Raw genomic sequence first — 24121 nt, 5'->3', positions numbered from 1 at the left:
ACCAACCAGTTTCTCTAGTCTACCCCATCAGGAAAGTTAGCAAGTAAAAGCAAACATTTCTGTTGACAGTGAAAAGTCTAGCAGACAAATATATATTTTGACATCAAAACTATGTAATTTCATAAGATTTAGAGCTGGCACCCTTAAATATGAAGTCATAAACCATATACTCTAATGAAGAATAATTAGTATATTTTCCAAATTTTTCTTCAAGGTCACTTTTGAAATTTAGTGTAAAGTTTTTTGTTATTTGTTGGCCAAAATAAAGACTAATCTAAGAAGTAAAAAATATTATTCCAATCTCTCTAGCATACTTTTAAATCTTAATTATTCATATTTGCTTTAAACAGCATTACCTAGGTGGTTAATATAAATGTATTACTTTCACCAATGACATTCAAAAGCATTTTTACTGAGTGAAGGTGGCATTTGGAGTAAAGTTTGTTTTATCTTAGCATTTTTCATTCTTGGAATCTCTGTTTAAGTAGATCCTGAGGATTATATGCCGCCGCCCCTCTCCTTCCCTCCCTTCCCCTCCTTCCCCCCCCTCCGACCCCCCACTGGGACCCTAGACTTCAGAACTTCAGACAGGAGCGTAAGTGTAATAGAAATTACAGCAGAGAATATTTTAGAAAGTTATTCACATTCTGCTCCCCTCCTTTTCCCAAAATCGATTTTGCAATCCATTTTAACAGCCAATAATAGTGCCAATACTTGGGAAGTCTAAACTTAAGGGGAAAGTCACGTGAACGGATTTGAAATAAGTTTGGAATCCCTTCAGTTTTCACCTCTCAGGGTGAAAGCCTCCGTTTGGACAGCGTGGAGAATCCCGCTGGACCGCACCGAGGTGGGTCGAGGTGGATCGGGTCGGTTGCTTTGTTTGCTTGGTGTGTTTTTGTGGGTTTGCCTTTCTTTGTCTCCCCAGCCCTTAGCACCGTGCCCGGCACACAACAAGCGCTTCATAAACGCTCGATGGATCGCACGGATCGCATCCTCAGTAACATCAATGCTGGACCGAGCTAACCACGGTTGAACCGGTTCCGCTTATCCGAACTCGTCCGGCTAGACCCACAGGGCTTTGGAGAACTCCCGGACTAGTTCAACTCCAAAGCAGGGTCTTGGGGGGCGGGGGCAGCGAGACTGTTAAGGTTAGGAGGAATGTTTGGTCAAGAGATAAAGTCACGCCCGAGCACGAGACCGGAGGGACGATAAGAAACTAATCTCGGGAGTGGAGCGAGAGGTTTCGCAGCATCGCCCCTCTAAGCCCTCCCGAAGCCCCAACACCAACCTCCCCCCTCTTCCGTCTCCCCCTCCCCCTCCCTTGCGCTTCTGGGCGGGGCCTACTCGGACTGTGGGCGGGGAGGGCGGGGGCGGGGGGGAACGCAGCCGAAGGAGAGGGAACTGCTCGCACCTGCGGGGCTTCAACCCCCGCCCCCACCCTAGCGCCGTGCCCCTAGGCCCGCCTCTTTTCCTAGGCTCGTGGGCTCACCGGCCAATCCGGATCTCGGTCTCCCTTCTCCTTGCCTAGCTCCCCCTCCTGCAGTCTCCGTCACCCCGCCCCCAACCCCGGATACTGGGATCCCGCGGCGTGACGCGAGCACGGCGGCTCCTCCTCCTGCGTCTCTGGCTGCGCCGGGCAGGGGGGATGGTTCCATCATGGCGTCAATGCAGGTGAGAGGAGTTTGCGGCATCCGAGCGACCGGCAAAGGGAGGGGGGGGTTCGGACGAGGGCGGCGGCGGCCGGGGGGGCGGCGGGCTGCGGCTCGGGAAGGGGCTGGAGCGGCCGGGACGGCTCCACTTCTCCTCGCCCCCGGCGGCCGCGGGGAAGGCGGGGTACCCGGCCCGCCCTCGCCGACCCCGGAGCCGGAGAAGTTGGGTGGATGGGGGGGAGAGTGCGGAGGAAGGGGCGAGAGGCGGCCCTTCTCCCCCCGAGCCGCGGCTCCTTGGCTGCGCCCTCTCCCTTCGCGGCCGGCCGGCCTTCCCCCCCGGTCCCCTCCTTGCCCTTCTCCCTGTCCCGAAAGGAAACAGCTGCTTTCACCGTGGGTTTCGCGACCGCCTGAGTGTCCAGACAAGAGTGAGAGTGAGGATACATGTGAGTGTGTAAGCGTGAGTGTGCAAGTGTGAGTTGGAGTGTGACAGACAGAAACCTCCGAGGCAGAGACACGGAGGTCGGTCCCTGGGGAAGCCAGCTCCGGGCGGGCCTCCTGGGCTCGTCCTTTGGCTGCCTTCCCTTCTCTCCCTCCTTCCCTTCTCCCCACTTTCTCCCCACCCCACCTTTCCAAATAAAATACCCTCCTAACCCCACGCCCTTGAAGAAATTGCTCGTTATAGTTACCGTCACTCCCTTGACCGGCTGCCTTCGCCTTTTGCTCTTCCTTGCCTCGTACTTTATTACATCCTCCCACTATTTAAAGTCTCACCCAAATAATCATCTAAGAGCACCCCATAACGCTCCAGTCTTGCTCTCTTGGTCTCCCCGAAACTTTGACTTACAGGTTCCTCTGCTACTTCATCACCCGAGTCCATCTTGCTCCCAGAGCTTTCCAAGATACCCTACTTTTAACCTTCGTCATGGTTTACATCGCTTTGCTTTCGTTTCTCAAAACATTTTAGCGAAACTCTTTTTAGTTGGAGTTTATTAATGTCATCTCCACTGGAGTTTTCAATGAGGAGTCGTTGACTTTCCAACTTAAATACCCTTTTCGATATTGTGCAGTCCAAAGACTGCCTGGAAAGATGGCAGTGTTCTAGTTCGTTGAAGTTGAGTGCACATTTATTAATTCAAAGGTGGCTAGAATTACTAAAATTTTAGTTGCTTTGAAGAGAAACTAAGTCCAGGGTATGAGTGTCAACTCAGTATTTTTGGAGCTTAAGGACTTAACTCTTTAGTGAACAAAACGACTTCATGCCATTAAAAATAGCTCTTGTTTTTAGCTTCTGAAAAATTTAAACTCCTCCCAGCTTTTTCCCTTTGTAAGCTGTGACATGATCTTCCTTTTCTCCTCTTCCCTTTTCTGCATCCTTGCTCTTTTGTGCACAATATCTTTGTTCCATTTACCTCATTGGTCTTTTATTATCCCTTATGCTTTTTCTATTGCCTTTCCAAAATTCCCTACCCACACAAAAGGTTATGTATTTATTGTTGAAGAAATAAAAGGAAAGATATAATTAAATTAATTTGAGGGAAAAGTGTCAGTGCAATATGTGGAAAAAATTCAGAATAGTAAATATACTCCATTCAGGAGTAAGTTTGACCACAGAGAATAGATGGAAAGTCCACCTATCATTTAAGACTCAGAAGGAGAAATGTAGGGGGAAATCCCGTGTTAAAAAGGATTTGGACTAAATATCTAAATAACCTTTATTGTGGGGAAAAAATTTTGTAGGATTTTTTGGTAAAGTGTATTACAGGGATAATGGCTTGCAGTGAAAATATTACCAGTAAAATCAGATTTGAGGTTCTGAATGGTAGGACTTCTTTACAACTCCTTTTTTTTTTTAATTCCAAAATGAGAAGGAAAAATTGAATTGTGAACAGAAACCAAGTTGGGACAGAACTCAATTTTTATCAACTTAGAGTTGGACAGGCATAGTTAGGTAGTATGAAAAATGTTAGCCCACACAGTATGTATATGTATATGCATTTTTTTGTGTTCCAAGCATTACTCTTTGTCCTAAAGATTTTGGGGACTTTAGATAACTGGGGAAGAAGACTGATTTAGTTTTTAATTAGAAGTATATTTGAAATTTTATTTTGGAATCTCTAACACTAAAGTTTTCCCTTGCATTTGGAATTGTGAAATGTTAATATACATTGTCTAATGTGCACGTCTTAACAGTTTTTTCATTGATTTTGATCATAAAGAAAAGTCAAGTCTCTTGAACAGTAGTAGAACTTTGAAATTTTGAAATTTAAGTCTACAAGGCTATTTTTTTAGAAGATAATTTTATTCATGCTTTTTGTCTTTTACGTTAGTCATTTCTTAAAGGAAGGGTGGGGTGGGGTGGTAGAGTGTAGAAATCTTCCAGATTGAGCCCTTCTTTGTAACAAATTAAAACAATTAGGAAACAGCACCTGATACAGTGACAATATCTGACAATACAATATGCTGGCCTAGTAAGTATTTTCCTGCTTCTGTGAGGAGGGAGTTCTATTTCATTATGTTTTTTGGGTCCTTCATTGCTTTTTCAGTTATTGTACTCGGTTCAGCTTTCTTTAAGTGACCTTTTCATTTCCATAGTGGTAGTCATGGTAATTATTGCTCTTTTGGTTCTGTTTATGTTGTGCTCCAAGTTCATATAAATCTTCTCTTGTTTCTGAATTCTTTGAGCTTCATTTCTTATGCATAGTATTCATATAGCATAACTTTTTTTTCCAACTGTTTCCCAGTCATTGGAGTCCACATTGTTTTCATTTTTTTTTTTTGCTACCACAATGAGTGCTACTATGAATGTTTTGCTATGTGTCTTGTTTCTATCATTGACTTCTTAGACCCCATGCCCAGTGGTGAGATCATTGGGTAAAAGAATCTGGACAGTTAAAGTTCACTTTTCTTTCATAATTCCAAACTGGTAACCTGCATTGAAGCATTTGATGGACAAAGTAGCTAGTTGGTACAGTGGAAAGAGCTCTGGGCCGGGAGTCATGAAGACTGGAGTTCAAATTCAGCCTCAGTCGCTTATTAGCTATGTAACCATGGATGAGTCATTTAACATCTCTTTGCTTCAGTTTCCTCAACTGTAAAATGAGGATAATAATAGGACCTTAGCTCACAAGGGTATCCTGAGGATCAAATGAACTGTTTTGTCAGGTGCTTAGCACAGTGTCTGACACACAATAGGTACTTATATAAATACTTATTCATTTCCCTTTCCCTTCACAGCTTTACCAACAGAGTATTAAAATGCCTGCCTTCCTACTGCCTCTTTAATACTGACTTTTTTTCTTTTTGCCAATTTGCACGATGTCAGATAATACTTCAACTATTGTAATTTTATATTTCTCTTACTATTAGTATTTTGGAGAATATTTTCAAATGGTTTATTTATAATTTGCATTTCTTTTGAAAACTTCATCTTTTGACGGCTTACCTATTGGGAAATGGCTCTTAGAATTTGTATCATTTCCTAATATATCTTGGATATTATGTAAGTCTGTTCTCATGTTCTCCTTAGTGACTAGATTTTTTTCTGAAAGATTTATTAGTTTGTATTAGTTTATTCTAGCTGACTAAAATATCTACTGGAAAAGTAAGCAATATCAAAGCATATTTTGTTTACTGGGTTGTGATAGATAGTCTTACCATTTAAATGATGTGAGCAGGTTCTTTAGTTTTCTTGATATAAAGATCACTGTCATTATCTGAACATACTGCTGCCATTGAAAATTAAAAGGTTAAAGCACTATAGGTTTGTAAATTGACTTAAAATATATATTGAAGTAATAGGGTATAAACACAAATAGTCATGAAAAAATTTAGTTTCTAGGACCAGTGCAGTAAAATCAAAGGTAAATAGACTATTTTAAGAGTAGTATTTCCTAAAGATTAAATATGAATCTTTAAAAAAAAATTCTGTTCAGTCTCAAGATGTGTCTTGCATTAGTATTCATAGATTTAAAACAATTAAAGAACTGATAGGGACCTTAGAGATCATCTAGTCTAACTTATTTTACAGATATGGAAATGAAAGCCTGACTTCCAAGATCCCAAACTGGCATGGAGAGCCCCTGATCACAGCCTGTTTTATGCTAATAAACAAGGCAGTCATTTTCAAACTTGTCCTTATTTGTGGTCCGTTTTGGAGAAATGCCTCCATCATTTTTTCTGTCTTTAATAAAAAGTGTATCATGAACTTAAACATTAATGTGAATATTTCAGTAAGCCCTGCCTTTGACACATAACTGGCTGTGTGACCCTGGGCAAGTTCCTCTAACCTTTTAAGCAACTCTTTAGTACTATAAATTGCAGAGAAGGTACATTTGTGTAAGGAGTTTCCTAATCTGGGAGTTTTCAGGATCAGTTATTTAGAACTAGAAAGGGACCTTCATAGGTCACAAAACTCAGTCCCTTCATTTAATAGATAAAGAAACTGAGACTTGCCCAGGATCACACAGTGTCAGATAGGATTTGAAACCAGGCCTGCTTGACTCCAGTCTCGCACTTGATCCCTTCGTGATGAAATTGTAGGTCCAGTCCCCATGAGTATATTAAATTTAACATTATAGTAACCAAACTGCCTTTCTTTTCTGTGTCCCCTGCTGAACTTTATCTTTTCTTTTCTTTTAAAAAAAATTTATTTCATTGATGCTCTTTTCTTAAATCACTCTTAACTACCTACCAGTCTGCCCTCTCTTGAATGAAATTAATGAATTAAAAAGTATATATTAAGTGTTCATTATGTGCAAGACACTGCTAGTTTCTGGTGAAACAAAAGAAAGTCTTTATTGCCCTTCTACCAAGGGGAGATAGTGTGTGTATAAGGAGGGAGTGATAGGGTTTAGCAAGTCCCTGGTTGGTGAGTGGAACCTCAGGGGAGTATCCTTTCCAGGATAGTTTTGATTTAGTTATTCCAAGAGCCATATTGGGGTTGGAGAGAGAGGTGGTGGTACTTATGTATTGACGCAGCTTTGAAGCAAGTTAGTTATGGAGACTTCTCAGCTATCAGGAGCAAACATGACCCCACAGCAAGAGTGGAGGTCCCAGCAGGTGAGGAGATAGGGCATGAAGGTGGCCAGAGAACAGCAGGCAACATGGTACAATCTGGCTAATTATGGAGAGCTCTCACTTTGAAAGACTGAAGAACTTTGATCAGTCACTGCCAGTATAGCATACTTAATGCTTTCTTGGTAGAGAGATTATTTACAGGCATAGCTAATAATACGTGGATGTGTTGAGGAAAAAACATTAAGTATTTACTATGTACCAAGCACTGGGGCTACAGAGAAAAAAGCGACCCTATCCATACTCCCAAAGAACTCACATACTAATAGGAGGAGACGAGTATAGCAGATTTCAAGTATATGTAGCAGATGGAAAGACCCACTGGTCCCTAGGATTTACTGTCAAGGCACCAGGTAATGAATGCATCTTTAGTGTCATTTCTGTTGAGAAAACCATCTCTTTTTGATGTTGAACCATTTGACTCTGCCAAGGATGTTGGTGGCAAGAACTTTCTTTTCTGAGTCCTTAGTAACTAAAATTACTTGTAACCAAAAAGTACATGGTCAAGCAAAACAAATAAATGCATTTGCTATATCTGAAAGTGTTATGTGTTATTCTGTACCTCTTGTCCACATCACTGTCAAGAGGTGAGAAGCTCACTTTATTATTCATTTTCTGACATGTTTCGAAGTTGTTTTCCTTTACATTACTGTAGTAGGTAAATTGTTTTTCTGTTTCTACTCTATTATTTCTGCATTAGTTTGTACAAGTCTTCCTAGGCTTTTCTGGCACAGTAATACTCCATTACATTTATATACTATAATTTGTTCAACCATTGTGAAATTGATGAGCACTTGCTTTGTGTTCAGTTCTGTGCTACAATTCACAGCTCAAGTAACAGTGCTTTGAATGCCTGTCTTCCCATTACTCCCTTACTCCCCCCCCCAAACAGTGTTCATTTTTCTCTTTGCCAATCTGATGACTCTGAGGTGGATTTGCATTTTTTGAGTAGTCATTTGTTTTTTTTCATATGGTTATTGATAACTCACATTTCTTTGGAAAACTGCTTGTGCATGTCCTTTGGCCAATCATCCCAGGGAAATGCCTTTTGTTCTTATGTATTTGTATAGTATCCTTGTATATCTTGGAAATCAGACCTTTATCAGAGAAATTTACTGCAAAAAAATTTTTTTTAATTTCCTTTTTTTTTGTGGTCATCATTGCTGATGGACCACTCTTTTTGATTAGGAACTGGGTCTTGGTGGTGGTTAGTTTCAAAATAGAGGAATTCCTGGTAAGAATCAGCCCCCAAATTAAAATTCTGTATCTGTAAATTTGAAATTCTAGGTAAATATGCCTTTTGCAACTTCTTATTCCTATAATTCTGAATATCCAAATATCTTAAGTATAAATAAAGTGGAGAATTTTTCCCAGTTAGCCTGTAGAACTATATTTCCTTTATTAATGATCTTTGATTTGCCTATTTTTTCTTTTTCTTAATTATTTTGAGCCTTTCTAACATTTTTCTTTCTGTTACCATTACTTTGCATACCCATATGTATATTTACCTAACTTTAAAATTCAGTAAGGTAGCCCCTGAAGTCATCTGCCTATTGTGACCTCAAGGTGATTCTGGATTCTTTAAAGCGATGTCAGCAGGACATTATGATGATTTTAAATATAGCCTCAGTGTTTGTCTCTTGGTTAAGAACCAGCCTACCTCATTTTGAAGATTCTCTAGACCAGGTTGGTTGCCCAGTATGCGTAGGTAGAAGGATTGGAATTACATATCCTTGAAGTACTGAAGTTTAATAATGAATAAATCTGACTGGCCAAAAATATTCTGCTTATTGCTTTCTCATTTTCCAAAACAGGAGAGATGAGTTCTGCTCTCAGCTATGTCATCAATTAGTTGTGTTACTTTTAGCAATTCATTTAACCTCTCTGTGTGTATCTTCACCTATAAAAGAAGGGAATTGGATTAGGTGATCTCTTAAGGTATCTTACAGCTTTGGATAGTCTATGATTTTGTATCTTAGCTCTCTAGCAATTAAATATGCATGTGCTATCATTTGCTAGCTGAAAAAGCAAATTCAAAATCTGATTGTATTGGTTTTTCATTTTGTGAATTATCTGTAGTCTCTTCCTAGCAAGTGCTTAACTGAATTGCAGACTCCTGACTACTGTGTGGTCTAGCTGGGAGAGGTTGAAGCTGGGCATAGGAAGGAGAAAAGTGTGTGTGTCTACACGTATAAAAATAACTGCTTGTTGACTTGAGGGTGTGGCTCCAGGTGGGCAGAAGCAGATCAACAGCAGCAGGCAGAGAATGAGATGGCCGAGATCACTGACTGGAAAGTGAAGCTGAAGCATATGGAGAATCTGAAACAAGTGATAAAACCCCATGGCATTTCAAAATTAGGAATGCAGGCCATGTGCTGGGGATGCAAAGAAAGACAAAAACATCCCTTGCCCTGAAGATCCTTATTCTAATGGGGGAGGCAATATGCAACAAACTATGTTGAAGGCAGTAGCAGTGAGGAGGAAGGGAAAGCCTTATTCCAAAGGAATTAGCTGAGTCTTGAAGGAAGCCAGGGAAGCTGAGGCAAGGAGAGAAAACGTTTCTTTTGGGGACAGCTAGTGGAAAGGTGAAGTAAAAAGTGGAACGTGTGTGTGAGTATTGTGTTTGAGAAATAGCAAGGAAGCCATTGTTACTGGAGGAATGTGAAGTGTAAGAAGACTGAAAAGGTAGGAAAAGACCACATTGTGAAGGCCTTTAAAAGCCAGAGAATTTTATATTTGGTCTTGGAGTTTATAGCTCCCACTGTTGTTTATTGAGTAGGGAAATGATGATCAAGATCTGAACTTTATCACTTTGGCAACTGAGTGGGAGATGGATTGGTCTGGGGAGAAACTTGAGACAGAGAGACCAACTGGCACTCTATTGCAATAGTCCAGGCATGAGTACCAGAGAGGAGCTGTGTCAAAGAAGACAAGGGTACATATGTGTAGTGAGAGATGTTATTGTGAAGGTAGAAGGATGAGACTTGGCACACATTGGTTATTTGGGTTGAGTGTGACTGAGGAGTTGAGGATGACACCTGATTTTGAGCCTAGGTGGCTGGGAGGATGGTGGTGCCTTCAGTATCAGGGGAGTGGAGGGATAAGCATTTATATAGCACCTACTATGTGCCAAGCACCATGCTAAACCCTCTTAAAACTCTTTGAGATAGGTGCTGCTATCCCCATTTTACAGTTTAGGAAATTGAGGCAAACATTTAAGTGTTTAGCATAGTGCCTGGCACATAGATGCTATATAAATATTATTATTATTATAACTAGCATTTACATTGTGCTACTGATTGCCAAGCAACTAACTATGTTAAGTGCTTTACAAATATTATCTCATTTGATCTTCACAACAACTCTAGGAGGTAAGTGCTATTATTCTCCCTATTTTGCAGATGAGGAAGCTGAGGCAAATTAGTGGTTAAGTGACTACCTAGGGTCACACAGCTAGAGAATGTTTTAGGTCTTATTTGAACTCGGGTCTTCCTGAAGCTACTGGCTGGCCCTAAACAACATGCCATGATTCAGCTTCACATACTCTCTAGCCAGGCCATCTCACCATCTGCCTGCTCCTGTTGACCTACTCATTCCCATGTGGACCAGTGTCTTCTCTCTGAATTCAAAGTTCCGTGGAACTTGGATTCAGAAGCTTATGTAGCTTTGACTGGAATGAGTAGGCAAGCCATGCTTTTCCTGACCTAGTAAAACAAATAATAAGGCAATAAGATTCAGTTCAGGGCCTTACCTTCAAGTTTCTGCTGATTAAGAATCATTAAGACCTGAAAACTATCCTTAGTCCAAAGCTTTTACCTTCATATCCTCAGTGTTACATTCCCTGTAGTGATGGCATCTCTCACCAGCTCTATCCTTCTTTGGTAATATAGTAACTTGGAGTGGGATTTGGGTCCTAAAGAGAACCTAGGAAATTTGTTTGAATACCCTGGTTAGGGATGGGGATATGCTGACAGTGAGATTGGAATCAGATGACGCTCAATTTCATATCCAAGGTTAAGGACTTCTTACCAACAACCGATGCTGCTTGGTCCAGAAGTCAAGCCCTGGAGACCTTAACCTTTCCCTTTCCTGAATGCCTGCATTGGGTTCTCATTATCCTGATAGATGGTTGCCATAGTCACCCATTTCAGCTAGATATACTTCATTCCCTGAACTTCTCACTAGCTTCCATACTTCCCTGAGTTTGCACAATCCCCTTTGCCCTTTCCTTCCTACCAGTTCTAGAATTGTAATCAAAGTCAGTTCTCTTTGTCCCTGGAAAGTATGTGTCAATCTCCTTTCTCTAGGATAACTTTCCAAACCAATATATCTTTCCCTGGCCAATATTCCCCCTATATGTATTATCTCGCACAGTTTGAATGTAAACTTCTGGAGGACAAGGACCAGCTTTGCTTTTGTGGGTCATTAGCACTATGGTTGGCTTACCCATAAGCTCTTAATAAATGCTTTTTCATTAATTTATTCATTAATAGGAGATGGAAAGGTTTTGAAAGGGTCTAGGGGACTGGGTGCTTTCTTTAAGGATAAGTACAAGCTCAAGGCATTCTACGTCTTGTTATCAGATGCCTTTCATGCACTAGAGTTTTGGAGCTATGGTAAACATCCCTCTGTCCGAGGCCTTGCCACCCTGAGTGAGCCTGATCTCCTCTGATCTTGGGAAGCTAAGCAGGGTCAGGCCTGGTTAGTACTTGGATAGGAGACTGCCTGGGAATACTAGGTGCTGTAGGCTTTTTGCAGGCATGTAGATAGATCAGTGGATAAGAATGCTGGGTTTGGAGTCAGGAAGACCTGAGTTAGATATGGCCTCCCACACTTGTTAGCTGTGTGACCGTGGGCAAATCACTTAGCTTATTTTTGCCTTAATCAACTGAAGATGGAAATGCAAACCACTCCAGTATCTTTGCCAAGAAAACCCCAGGGATGGTATGGTCCATGAGGTCACAAAGAGTTGGATATGATTGAATGACTTTACAACAGCAAAACATCTTTCTGCTTTCATGTAGACTGTCTTGCAATCTTGAACCACTTTATCTTTTGTTCAGCTGTTTCCTTTGTCTTATCTGACTAACTAAATTATAAGCTGCTTAAAGATAGGGAACATGTGTTATACTTTGTATCTCCCACAGTACTTTGCGATAGTGGCTTCAAGGAACATTTTTGATCAGTACTCCATAGCAAAAGACACATCTGCACGTATTTTTTAAGCATGTCTGGCCACTGGTAGCAAACACTAAATTGCATTGTTGGTGTCTTTTTCATTGTTTTTTTTTCTTTTCACTTCCTTTTCGTTCTTCAATTTTTGTAATTAATTTGAGTTAAATTTAAATTCCAACAAAAAAAAATACATAGGTTTTCAGCTTACCAAAAGCAATTTAAACTTTGGATTAAGTCCAATATTAGAGCTACCTATAATGAGAAAGGGGCAGCTAAATGGCACAGTGGATAGAGTGCTGGGGCTGGAGTCAGTAAGACTTGAGTTCAAATCCTGCCTTAGACACTTACTAGCTCTGGGACCCTGGGCAAATCACTCAATTGCCTCAGTTCCTCATCTGTAAGAGCTGGAGAAGGAAATGGCAAACCACTCCATTATATTTGCCAGGGAAACCCCAAATGGGGTCATGAAGAGTCAGGCATTACTGAAAATGACTAAACAACAGCAACAACAAATTATAGGAAATTTACTTTCATCTCTATCTCTCTCTCTCTTTTTTTTTTTTTTTTTGTTGGTGAGCAATTGGGGTTAAGTGACTTGCCCAGGTTTACACAGTGTCTCCTGTCTGAGACTGGATTTGAACTCAGGTACTCCTGACTCCAAGGCCTTAGCTCTATCCACTGCACCACCTAGTTCCCCTATTTCTTTTTCAACATTCTGAAAGAAACTGGCATGTTATAGTGGAAAGAGAGAACACTGAATTTGGAGTCAGGAGACTGGTTCAAGCCCCAGCACCTCTTGTGTGACCTTGTCTCAGTGGATCTCAACTCAATTTCCTTATCTGTAAAATGAGGGATCTCTAGAATGTCTTCTAGCTGTAAATCACACACTCCTCAGAGATAGGAGGTCAAAAGAAAGCTCTTGTATTTTGCCTACTTAAGTCAGTTTTATAAGTTTATGTTTTGTGTTATTTGGTACTGAATAAAGGCTTTTAATAAAACCAAACTCCTGAAATGTACATAATGAATCATTGCTTGTTTATCTCACATGCTTATCTTGTCAACATTGATGCTTTAAAAATAAATGTCTTTTCTGCCTGAGACTGCAATGCAATCATTGTTTTGCATAAAGAAATGTAAAAATTTTGGACTTTTAAAGAAGTATCTACTTAAGTTGCTAACTGGTAGTAAGTCGAGGTAGTAAGTGTTATTAGGCTAAGGTAGTCACATTTCAACAAGTCAGTCATATTACTTAACACCCAATAAATTCAGTCTTACAGAAGTCACGTTTGTGGAAAAGTTCCTAAAAATATACTGTTCTGTAAAAACATGTGGTCCAGAGAAGTGTAGTCATTTAAGGCACAGGATATACTGAAGGCTGGACTTTTGCCTTGAATATGTTAAAGTCTGTGCTAATGTATTCTTTGTGCAGCATTTTATAATCAGATCAACCCTAAAAGGAAGGCCATGATCACTATCACAAGTAAAAGATAAGGGAAACTAAGCCCAAGGAAGATTAAGGTACTTGACCAAATTCATCCATGGAGTTGTGACAAGAACCCTTATTTCCTTAGCTTCATCATTGATCTTCTGAAATTGTCATTACTCGATTGTGTTGATCACAGTTCCTAAGTCTTTCAAAACTGTTGTTCTTTAAAATGTTATTGTATAAATTGCTTCCCTTGTTCTGCTTATTTTACTGCATCAGTTCATACAAGTTTTACAAGTTTTCTCTGAAATTGTCTCTTTCCTCATTTCTTATGGTACAGTAGTATTCCATTATATTTATATAACATAGCTTCATATTCATGTAACATAATTTACATATTACATAATATTCATATACCATGATTTTTTCCAGCCATTTCTCTATTTATGGGCACTCCCATAATTTCCAGTTCTTTGCCACCACGAAAAGATAATATTTTTTCTGTGGTCAAAATTAATCTGAAAATCAGTCATTATTAGGTACAATAGTTACTTTAAGAAGACTATAGGCAGTTAGCTATCCAAGTTAGGCCTCTGGGCTTGGAATCAGGAAGACCTGAGTTCAAATTTGACTTCTCTCACTTACTAAGTATGTGAACATGGGCAAGTCACTTAATCTCTGCCTCAGTTTTGTCAGCTGTAAAATGGAGATAATAACATTACTACTTCACAGGGTTATGAGGATCAAATGAGATAATATATGTAAAGCACAGTGCCTGGCACATAGTAGGTGCTTAATAAATGCTGCTTCTCTTTAAGGTCACATTTTAACATGTTTCCCTCATGTGTTAAGTTAATCACTTAAAATGATACTGATGTATTTGTATTATCTTTTTTGAAGTGTTTTAATTACAACAAATAGAAGCAGATTTCAAAAGTAGCACAACTGGCTCTGTGCTTTATCTGATAAACTAGCTTTCCTTGAATTTTCATGTGAGTTAAGTTGTAACTGTGTAGGCACAGTTTATTGTTTGATATAGCATAATTTTTAAAGATAATTTTAGTTATACATTTTTATTCATTTTAAGTTTAATTCTTTATATTGTGTGACCATTTCTACATTCATGAAGAAAGTTTTTGATCTTTCATCAGTAGGTTGAGTTGTGTTTTTCAAAAAGTGTTTGTTGATTGGATTCTGTCCCCCTTGTGACCATCAGCATGCATTTGCAAGATAGCTGGCTAGGGCTTTGGAGTTAGAATCTGGATATGAAATAGATGGAAGCTAATTGGGTCACATGAGGATCATACCTATGATCTTAGCCTCATTACCATGTTTTTGTAATAAAGAGAGCTAAAAATATGTATGAAGACAGCTATACTTATTTGGTCACTGTTATGGCAACTTAAACCTTTTTTTCTAGTTCATTGCATTTGGTGGCTAATTGTCAATGTTAGTAAACAAGAATGTATATAGAGCCTGACACTAAATTGCCAACTGGAAAAATTATTCTGATAATATTGTCTAACAAGAAATATTTTTCCCTTTTTTGAAAATGGGAATGGAATCTGTTGACTCTAAATTTGGCTTTGGTTTAAATTCCTTTTTAGAAAGTATAGTTAAAGGAATAGCTTCTAGAATGAGAAAGAATGATCATAAAGAGCATAGCTTCATCAAGAACAAGTCATGCTGAACTCACTTTAATTCCTTGTTTAACAGGATTATTACTAGACTAGTAAATGAGGGTAATGCTGTAGATCTAGTTTACAAATAGTTACGTTTTAGCCAGGTATTTTATAGATTTTTCATACTATTTTTGTGGAAGAGAGAGATGTGAACTAGAGTAGAAGTGTCAGACTTGGGGCCCTTAGAGCAAAACTCCAGAACCAGATTAAAATGTTGTTTGGAAATATTGGACCAAAAAAATCCAAAACAAACAAAAAAACAACTCAGCAACCGTAGATAATATTAATTTGTGTTTTCTAAGTCAATATGTATGCTTCAGGGATCCTGGTCCTATTGGATTTGACACCTCTGAACTAGACCACATTACAGTTAGGTGAATTTTGAGCTGGTTAAATATTCAGACTTGGGATAGTCATTTAATAGATGATTTCATCTTGGAAGGAGTGCCTTAGTGGGGTGCCCCAGGGAGGCTGCACCTGGGTTCAAAAAGTTAGCTTCACAAGGATAAAATGGAGAAATGTGACTGGGTAGATAAAGATCTGAAGTTTTTTTAATGGATTGTAAGCTCATAATGAGTCATAGTATGATCTGGCAACCAAAAAAGGTAATGGAGCCTTAGGCTATATTAAGAGAGGAATAGTGTCCAGGATTAGGGAGATAATAGTTCAGATGTGGTTTGATGAGGGCAGACTCTGAATGAAATGCTATGTTCAGTTTTGGTCATCACATTTTAGGAATGACACTGAATCTAGAGGAAGGTTACTAGGGTGGTCTTGACATCATGCTCTATGAGGATTGGTTGATGGCATTGAGCATATTTAGCCTGGAAAAGATTGGGGGGATTTAATAGCTATCCTTAGTGTTTGAGCAGCCTTCTTTTAGGAGAGAAGGATTTAACCCAGGAGGCAGTACTGGGAGCAATGGGTAGAAATTGCAGAAGTGTAAATTTAGACTTGTAAGGAAAACTAACAATGGGAATTCTCAGGAGGCATTGTGTTCTGTGGTGTGTTACAGAATTATTCCTTGTTTAGGTTTGTTTTGGATTAAAGATGGCACAGAATCTGTTTTGAGATTCTGTGAATAATATTTATTTTTCTCTTTTCCTCATATGTGATTTGAGTCCTAGAAGGAATCATTTTTCTCTTTTGTTTACTGTATTTTGCTGTATATCCATGTGTGTACATACATATATTTACAACAAAATGTAGTAAATATTTATTTAGTTCCTATTCTGCTGGGGGAGATCCATAATGTAAATAAGAAAGTTTCTTTCTTCCAAGGAACTTATCCAGTTGAGGACTAATATGCTCTTGTAACTATAATATAGGGCATTAGGGATATGCATTAGGATGTTGTAGAACAAGATGCTCTGTGAAGTTTAAGGATGTGTGGGGATTAAAATTGTAAAAGAGACTGAGGCAGAGCTCTGAGCCAGTGGCACTTTATTAAAGGTCCATGGTCCCCTCTAATCAAATGGACCCCAGAATCTTCCTTGCCATCTGAGATGCCCTCTTCTTCCAGTACCTTGTTTTTATAGGGTTTGATCCCCAAATATGCAAAAGAGGCATGGCAAAATACAGAATCTCATTAGTTGATAGACCTTGCTCTTGAGGGCCCCAAATGCCATATTAGCAGGAAAGGGTCATAGGTTGGGTGAAGCATGGAGCATCTCCACTAAGTGGTCATAAGATGTTTGTCTGCTCATGCTGGACGGGAGAATGGTTCGGAGATGCAAAAATAAATTGGGGAACTTTTCCAAGGCATCAAGGCATCCCACACATGCTGGCTTCGGACATGGAATAGAGGTTGTGCAAGTGAGCCTCATAATTTGGTAAACAAGTAGTGAACATTACATTAAGGTTTGAGGCATGCTATAAGAACCTATCTATCCCTTTATGATTTGTGTAGAATATCAAACTGATTAATAATGATTGGAATAGTGGTCCAAATGAATGAATTCTCACGGGGGAGGTTGTTATCAGCTAGGGGGGATGGTGGTTATAAGAGTATTTTCTCTGAATCCTATAGAAGAGAGCATAGCTTGGGCTAGGTTCAAATTTTTGGCTGATATGTAGGTAATAACTGGAAGCTTGTTATTAAATATTTTTATCCAGAAAGCTGATTCAAATCCTTTTTTTTTTTTTTTGCCATTGGGGAAGTATTATCTAAATCATGAGTGTATAATGCTATATGTTTACAGTTGATATGTGGGAAAACTATCTTGTCCATTTCTGTGTACGTAAAGGAGTACCAGGCCGTGTTGCCACAGGTATCATGTTAGAATAGTTTTCTAATCTGTGCATGTTCTAGAAAGAAAATTAAGCCCAATACGTACTTTGTCAAAGGTTGTTTTCAGTTTTATGCCATTTGACAATTCAGAACAACAAACATTTTTAAAAGTTTCTACTCGTGCAAAACGGTGTACTAATTGCTGGAAATACAAGGCAAAATGAAAAAATGTCTCTGCTTCCGAGGAGTTTATATTCTATTAAAGGAAACCATATCTTAACAGATGAGCAGATAACGGTAACTTGAGGAGGAAGAGAGCACTAACAATTTGGGGAATTAGGAAAGACCTCTCTTTAAAGGTGGCACCAGAATTGAACCTTGAAAGAAGTTAAAAGATTCTAATTGGCAGAGGTGAAGAGGAAGTAAAAATCTGGGCATTTGGGATAGTCTGTGCAAAAGCAGGGAGATGATAGAGGGAGCAGAGTAATATGAAATAAGCCTATCTATAGAGAGGCTGGAGCTAGGCAGTGAAGGACTTTAAATAAGCCACAGTTAAGTTAGGCATTTGTATTTTCTCTTAGAGACAATAGGGATACATTGTACATTTTTGAGCAAGGCAATGATACAGTCAGATCTGTGTTTTAAGATGTTTATTTCTCAGGGCAGGTAGGTGGCGCAATGGATAGAGCACAAGCCCTGGAGTCAGGACGACCTGAGTTCAAATACATCCTCAGACACTTGCTAGCTAGCTCAGTGACACTGGGCAAGTCACTTAACCCCCATTGCTTCCAAAAACAAAACCCCCAAAAAACAACCCACAAAAAAAAAGATGTTTATTTTTCATCGATGTGAAAGACTGAAGAGGGCAAAATCGGGAGATGAGATTATATAGTATGAGGAGGAAAAGGGCTATATATCCTTCTGTTGTTCAGTGGTGTCAGATTTTTCTTGCTGTGTAGACCAGAGCAAGCCAGTACTCTCCTTGGGGTTTTCTTGGCAAACTTTCTGGAATGTTTTGCCATTTCCTTCTCTAGTGGATTAAGGCAAACAGGTTAAGTAACTTGTCCTAATAAGTCTTTGAGGCAGAATTTGAACTCGTTTTCCTAACTCCAGGCCCAGTGATTCATTGACTGAGCCATCTAACTGCCCCATATATCCTTTCTTTCTTTTTTTTGGCTAGGCAGTGGGATTAAGTGACTTGCCCAGGGTCACACAGCTAGTAAGTGTTATATGTCTGAGGCCAGATTTGAGCTCAGGTCCTCCTGAATCCAGGGTCGGTGCTCTATTCACTTCACCACCTACCTGCCCCGAGTGTGCTCTTTCTAAAGAAGTCATTTTCTCCCTCTACTGACTTCTCTTTTGCTTTTCTCTTTTTTCTTCCTCTTTTACTTTTTTTTTTTTTTTGGACTAGGCAGTGGGGTTAGTGACTTGCCTAGGGTTACACAGCTAGTGATGTAATGTGTATGAGGCCAGATTTGAACTCAGGACCAGTGCTCTATCCACTGTGCCACCTAGCTGCCCCCTTCCTCTTTTACTTTTAAGATATTCACAAGTCTCCTTTGGGTTTTTAACCAACCAAGCTTCACTTGACTGCTCCCTCTCTTCTTACTGCTGACCCATTTTTTCCCCCTTCATTTCACAGCAAATTTTCTCAAAGGAGACTCAGAGCAGGTTTGATAACCTTGTACCTTTAATCCCCCAGAATATGTAATATGGTTTTCTGGGTACGCAATTCCCATTTAAATGTTTGTTGAATGAATGGAAGATTTAAACATTGGCTTTTATTGATAATTAACTTTCAGTACCTAGTTGTTAATCTATAGCGTGTTATGTGTCTTCATATTTCCCATCATAAATAACTTCATGGATATAGTATTTCCACATAAGAAGTTAGGTAAAAAATTCAGACGACATGGCTAAATTTTAAAGATGTTTTTAGTTTAGAATTATGTTTAAGTTAAAAAAAATCGTGTTCAAGCAATTGAAGCTATTGTTTGAACAAATGCTTGTGGATTTTAAACTTTTGCTTAATTTTTCATGAGGAAGGGTTTTTTTGTGGGGGGGCATAATTGCTTCCTTATCTTTGACTGAATTACTGCAATCCTGGAATAGTTAGGTTGACCTACTTTTGTAGCTCCATGTCTTCATAGTACTAAACAAAAACTCCTGGAGATTGTGTATAATAGTAGGGAACAGTGAGTCATTTGAGAATATGCTAGATCTAACCGGCTCCAGTATGTAAATGGTTCAACGTTCAGTTTCTAAGAACATTCTCCAGTAGTAAAAATAGTTATTAATGTGACTTAAACTTCAGCTTCTACAAAATAGTTTTGACACAGATTTGACCTCTTATAGATCTAATGGAAGTTTATTTGCTTGGGTTTATCTATTATATGCTACCAGTGGAATACCTGTGTTTCATATCATAGGATCATTATAAAGCAGGTGTGAAATTTACTTCTGGATTTTTCCCTAAAAAAATAGCAAATAACACAATGACTTTTTTTTAGGTTTTAGCTTAACTTTTAATTCATTGTTTAATGTAGTATAGTTCATACTTAGGGTTTTAATATATCTTAAGTCATATTTTAAGAACCTGATGTCAAACTTTCCTCCTTGTATTAATTACATTAACTTATTCACATAAACTTGGCCAGAATCCCTGTGCTGATGTAATAACTTGAGGTAAATTTTTCTCTTCTGCTAGAGGAGAATCGTCACTTTTTCTAGGAATGGACTATATATGTACATTATAATATATATTTTATACACACATTCACGTACATATTAATCTGGGTTCTAACGTATGAGATTGAAAAAGAGGACTCTCCCTTATCCTTCTGTTACTTAATTATGTCAGTAAGTATGATATGAAGGTACTTTGTAGAATGGATGTCCATGAGTGGAAGTGAAGAATTCTTTTCCCCTTTCCCTTTCTTCTCTTCTTTCTCTCCCCCACCCTATTTCCTTTCCCATTCCTTTTTTCTTTTTCCTTGGGATGCATTTATCTTGCAAGTAGCACTGGTAGACATGAATTAATCTTGCTTGAAGCAGTCTAGAGATGAGAAGTCAGAAAAGAAAAAAAATTTGCTAATGTTTATTTATCTTTTCTGTGTCCCCCCAATTATTGCTTTGATACATTTTAAGATGATGAACATAATGTTCATATTTTACCTGATTTTTCTCCCCTGTCCAAAAAAAATTATTATTATTATTATTTTTTCCACAAAAATGTGAATATGTGTACTTGTTTTTCCCTTTTAAAGTATACGCTTTGCTTTGAAGTCAGGGCCTGTTTCATTTTTGTGTAAGGGGAAGAGGAATGGGAAGGGAATGAGCATTTATATAGCACCTATGACATGCCAGGCAGTGTGTTAAGTATTTTGTAAGTATTTGTAAATATTAAAGTATTAAAGGTTTATTAAATTAAAAACTAAGTATAAAAATCTTCCTCTGGCAGTCTGTAAGGTCAGTTCAATCAAACGTTGATTAAGCACTGATTATATGTCAAACGTGAACAAATAGGTTTGAAATAATCTTTGCTCTTAAGGAGTTTATATTCCGTGGTGGGGAGAGCATATAAAGAGTAAGTACAAGGTAGTTTAAGGAGCCTCTAGGATTTGAGTGAATTGGGAGAAGTTTCATGTAGAATTGGTCTGCTTGAGTTCAGTATTTGAAGGAAGGGATTCTTTGAAGTAGAGGTTAGGAAGGAGTGCATTCCAGGCATGAGGGCTGACCAGTGCAGAACCATGGATATGGGAGAATAGCCAGTCAGTGCAAAGAAATGGAGATGGGAGAGAGGATGCCATTTGTAAAGAACATTCAGGAAGTTGGAGTAGAAGAAGGGGCATATGTGTAATGAGGCTGGAAAGTTATGTTGGAGCCAAATTGTGAAGGGCTTTAAAAGCCAAGTAGTAGAGAATATTTATAATTAACCTATCCTTCCTGAGTCTCAGTTTCCTCATATGTGAAATGTGGATAATTTCCGCTTCAGAGTTGAGAGGCTTAAATGAGTTGATATAAAGTAGTTTGCAGTCTTGAAAGTACTCTCTAAATGTCAGTTATTATTAAATTTCCTTAGGTCATATTACATTATCTTGTACACCTAAAATGTTTTATGTTCACTTTTGGAAAAACAACACTGAACAAAATCAGCATATGTTGTAGCCATTTAAATGTTCTTCCTGTGGTTTGCTACACAAATCAGAACATATTTTTTGTTAAGACAAATTTTGCAGTCACCTACACACGTATTTACTAATGTTAATTGTTTCTATTGTTTTTGGTCATAGAGTACCTGATTATATCAAACTTCTTTCCCAGTCTTACTAATTGGTGGCCAGTTTAACCTGTTCAGGATCTTAAGGTTGAAATATACTTTATTCTTATGTTTACTTGACTTAGTAAACACAACTACAACTTAATTAAGTTTTTCTTTTGCCTTTGTGCAGGGAAATAATGTTTGATTTAGTAAATAATAGACTGTCTTTATAAATTACCAAGAATGATCATAGTTCAGCTAGAATTTGGCAGCTGCCCCATCTAAAGATGAGTTTATTACTCAAGGTGAGCATGCTAGTCATTTTAAAAACTTAATAGAAGTAATACTTGATTATTCATAAGTGATGAAGCTACTAAATATTTTAATATGTATAACCTTAAAATCTTAAATGTTAGAGATGTGCCCCAAATGCCAAAGATATCTGTTTGTCTTGTGACAAATCTGCAATAGATCCTTGGAAAAACGTAGTTGACTGGATTCCATTCAAGTTACAGAAATATTAAGGTGCATGGATGAAGGAAGTAATATAGCATTCATGAAGTGCCTATCATGTCCAAAGCATTTTGGATGTAAATAAAAAAGCAAGACAGTCCCTGCTGTCAAGGAGCTCCCATTCTGATGGGGGAGACAACGCATATGGAAGGTTTCAGCTGACAAAGTCCCATGGTTCTTAGGGTGCAGTGGCAAAAGCAGATGTTAATGCTTCTTTGATGTAATTTCCACTGATAAAATGTCAGTTTCTGGGGTTGAACTATTTGACTGGACTAAGGATGTTGGTGGCAAGAATTTCTTTTCTGGGTTTTCAGTGGGGGTGGCTCGAGTACCTTCAGGAGCAGTTGCCAGGCTGCATCTCCCCAGGGGTTGCTTCCAAGGATGAGGCCTGGGCTGGCAGCAGTTCTACTCCCAGTGGTCTTGGGTTTAGGGTCCTGGGATGTCTACACCAGAGCCTAAGGGAAGATGGTAGTTAAGGTGGTGGTGCTGGTGGTTTGACTTGCCTTACACATGCTGCCTTCTAGCTCCCTGCTGCTTCAGCCATGCTGGCTTGCCTGACTGACCTCTCTTTGTGGCAGTTAACTGACAGTTGGTGAGGGTGGCTGCCCCCTTCTCCACAGGAGTTGCTTACCTGGGTGATGGCTGTGAAGGCTAGGCTGGAAGTAGGACTGGTGGTCTTGACTGAGTGGGGAGGGGAGTTGTCACTATCAACAACAATAATGATGATGATGATAACAACTAACATTTATATGGTACTTACTATATGGGTCAGTCAATGTGCTACTTTACTATGATCTTCTTTCATCCTCACAACAGCCCTGGGAGCTAAGTACTGTTATTATCTATATTTTACAAATGAGGAAACTGAGGCAAACAGCTTAAGTGACTTGCCCAGGGTCACACAGCCAGTAAATGTCTGAGACTGGATTTAACTTGGGCTTTCCTTACTCCAGGCCCGACACTCTTTCCATTGCCCCATCAAAGTAATCTGTGTTTCTTTGCCTTTTGGTGGCAGTTGGTCAGCATTTGTTACTAGTGATGATGAGGAAGGTGAGTTGCCTTTTCACAAGGATTTCTCTCCTTAGTGATGGCTGTGGGAACTGGGCTGGAAGCAGGTCTGGTGGTTTGGAGGACAAAGTTATTCCCAAGGCTCTCGAGCTCAGGGCCCTGGGCTGTCTCCCTCAGGTTCTGAAGGGAGATGGTGGTCGGGGTGGTGGTGGTGTGGCTTGCCTGGCACATGCTGCTTCCAGTCTCTTAACAGGAGACCATTAGTAAGGTAAGAAAAACAATACAAGTTAGATGTATACCTGGAATTCATCTTCCTCACCTCTCTGTCATAGAATCCCTAACTCCTTTCAAGGCACAGCTTTGCCTAAGACCCTACACAAAGTCCTTCCTGAAACCTGCAGTATTTTTCCTCAACCCCCCCCCCCATTTACTTTGCATTTATTTTGATATTTGCATCTTGTATTCATTTATCTGTATCTGTGTTGTATTCTCTACCTGTAGATTCCACACCTCCTTGAATACAGGAACCGTTCAGTTTTTGTTTTTCTATTCCCAGCCTTTAATGTAGCACAAACGGTGGAGGCTTATTATATGCTTGTTGAATTGATTTTTTTTTCCTGAGGAAAAGAGCTACAACTTATTGTATGGTGAATTTCTATTCCCAGTAGCCTCTGCTCTTTCCTTCATTCTTTCCTTCCTTCCTTCCATAAGGTTTAATGGTGTCATATGTTTTCATCAGTCATTTCCATGTATTATCTCTTCCCCCCTCCAAACATTGAACTTTCTTCTTGTTAAAAAGAAAGTAACCAACAAAAGAAGTGACCACATCTAACAATGCTCTACCTCTTTAAAGAGAAAGATAATATGAATTTTTATTGATGCCTTTTGTTTTCTTTTTATTAATTTATTTTGATTTATCAACAATTATTTCCATAAATTTTTCTCCCCCTCCCACCGCATCATCCCTCGCAAGACAGCGTGCAATCTGATATAGGCTATACGTATACTTTCCTATTAAACATATTTTCACATTAGTCATGTTGTAAGGAAGAATTAGAATCAATAGAAGGAACCATAGGAAAGAGGAAACAAAACAAAAGAGAA

General features: G+C 39.1%; 1 protein-coding gene across 2 annotated transcripts in view; it reads left to right on the top strand.

The window, feature by feature from the left end:
- Positions 1-1599: 1599 nt before the first annotated feature.
- The window catches only part of LOC114054276 (ubiquitin-conjugating enzyme E2 W), a 90772-nt gene continuing 68250 nt past the window's right edge, over positions 1600-24121 (top strand). For both annotated transcript variants that reach the window (XM_027877468.1, XM_027877469.1), the window contains exon 1: positions 1600-1671. In XM_027877468.1, coding sequence (XP_027733269.1) covers positions 1657-1671 — 15 coding nt within the window. In that variant the 5' untranslated portion in view covers positions 1600-1656. The remainder of the gene's footprint in view (positions 1672-24121) is intronic.

The sequence above is a fragment of the Vombatus ursinus genome, unplaced genomic scaffold, assembly GCF_900497805.2.
Source record: "Vombatus ursinus unplaced genomic scaffold, bare-nosed wombat genome assembly UNPS02014812.1, whole genome shotgun sequence".
Classification (NCBI taxonomy): domain Eukaryota; kingdom Metazoa; phylum Chordata; class Mammalia; order Diprotodontia; family Vombatidae; genus Vombatus; species Vombatus ursinus.
Note: the sequence above shows the minus strand (reverse complement) of the source record. Positions and strands in the feature narration are given on the sequence as shown.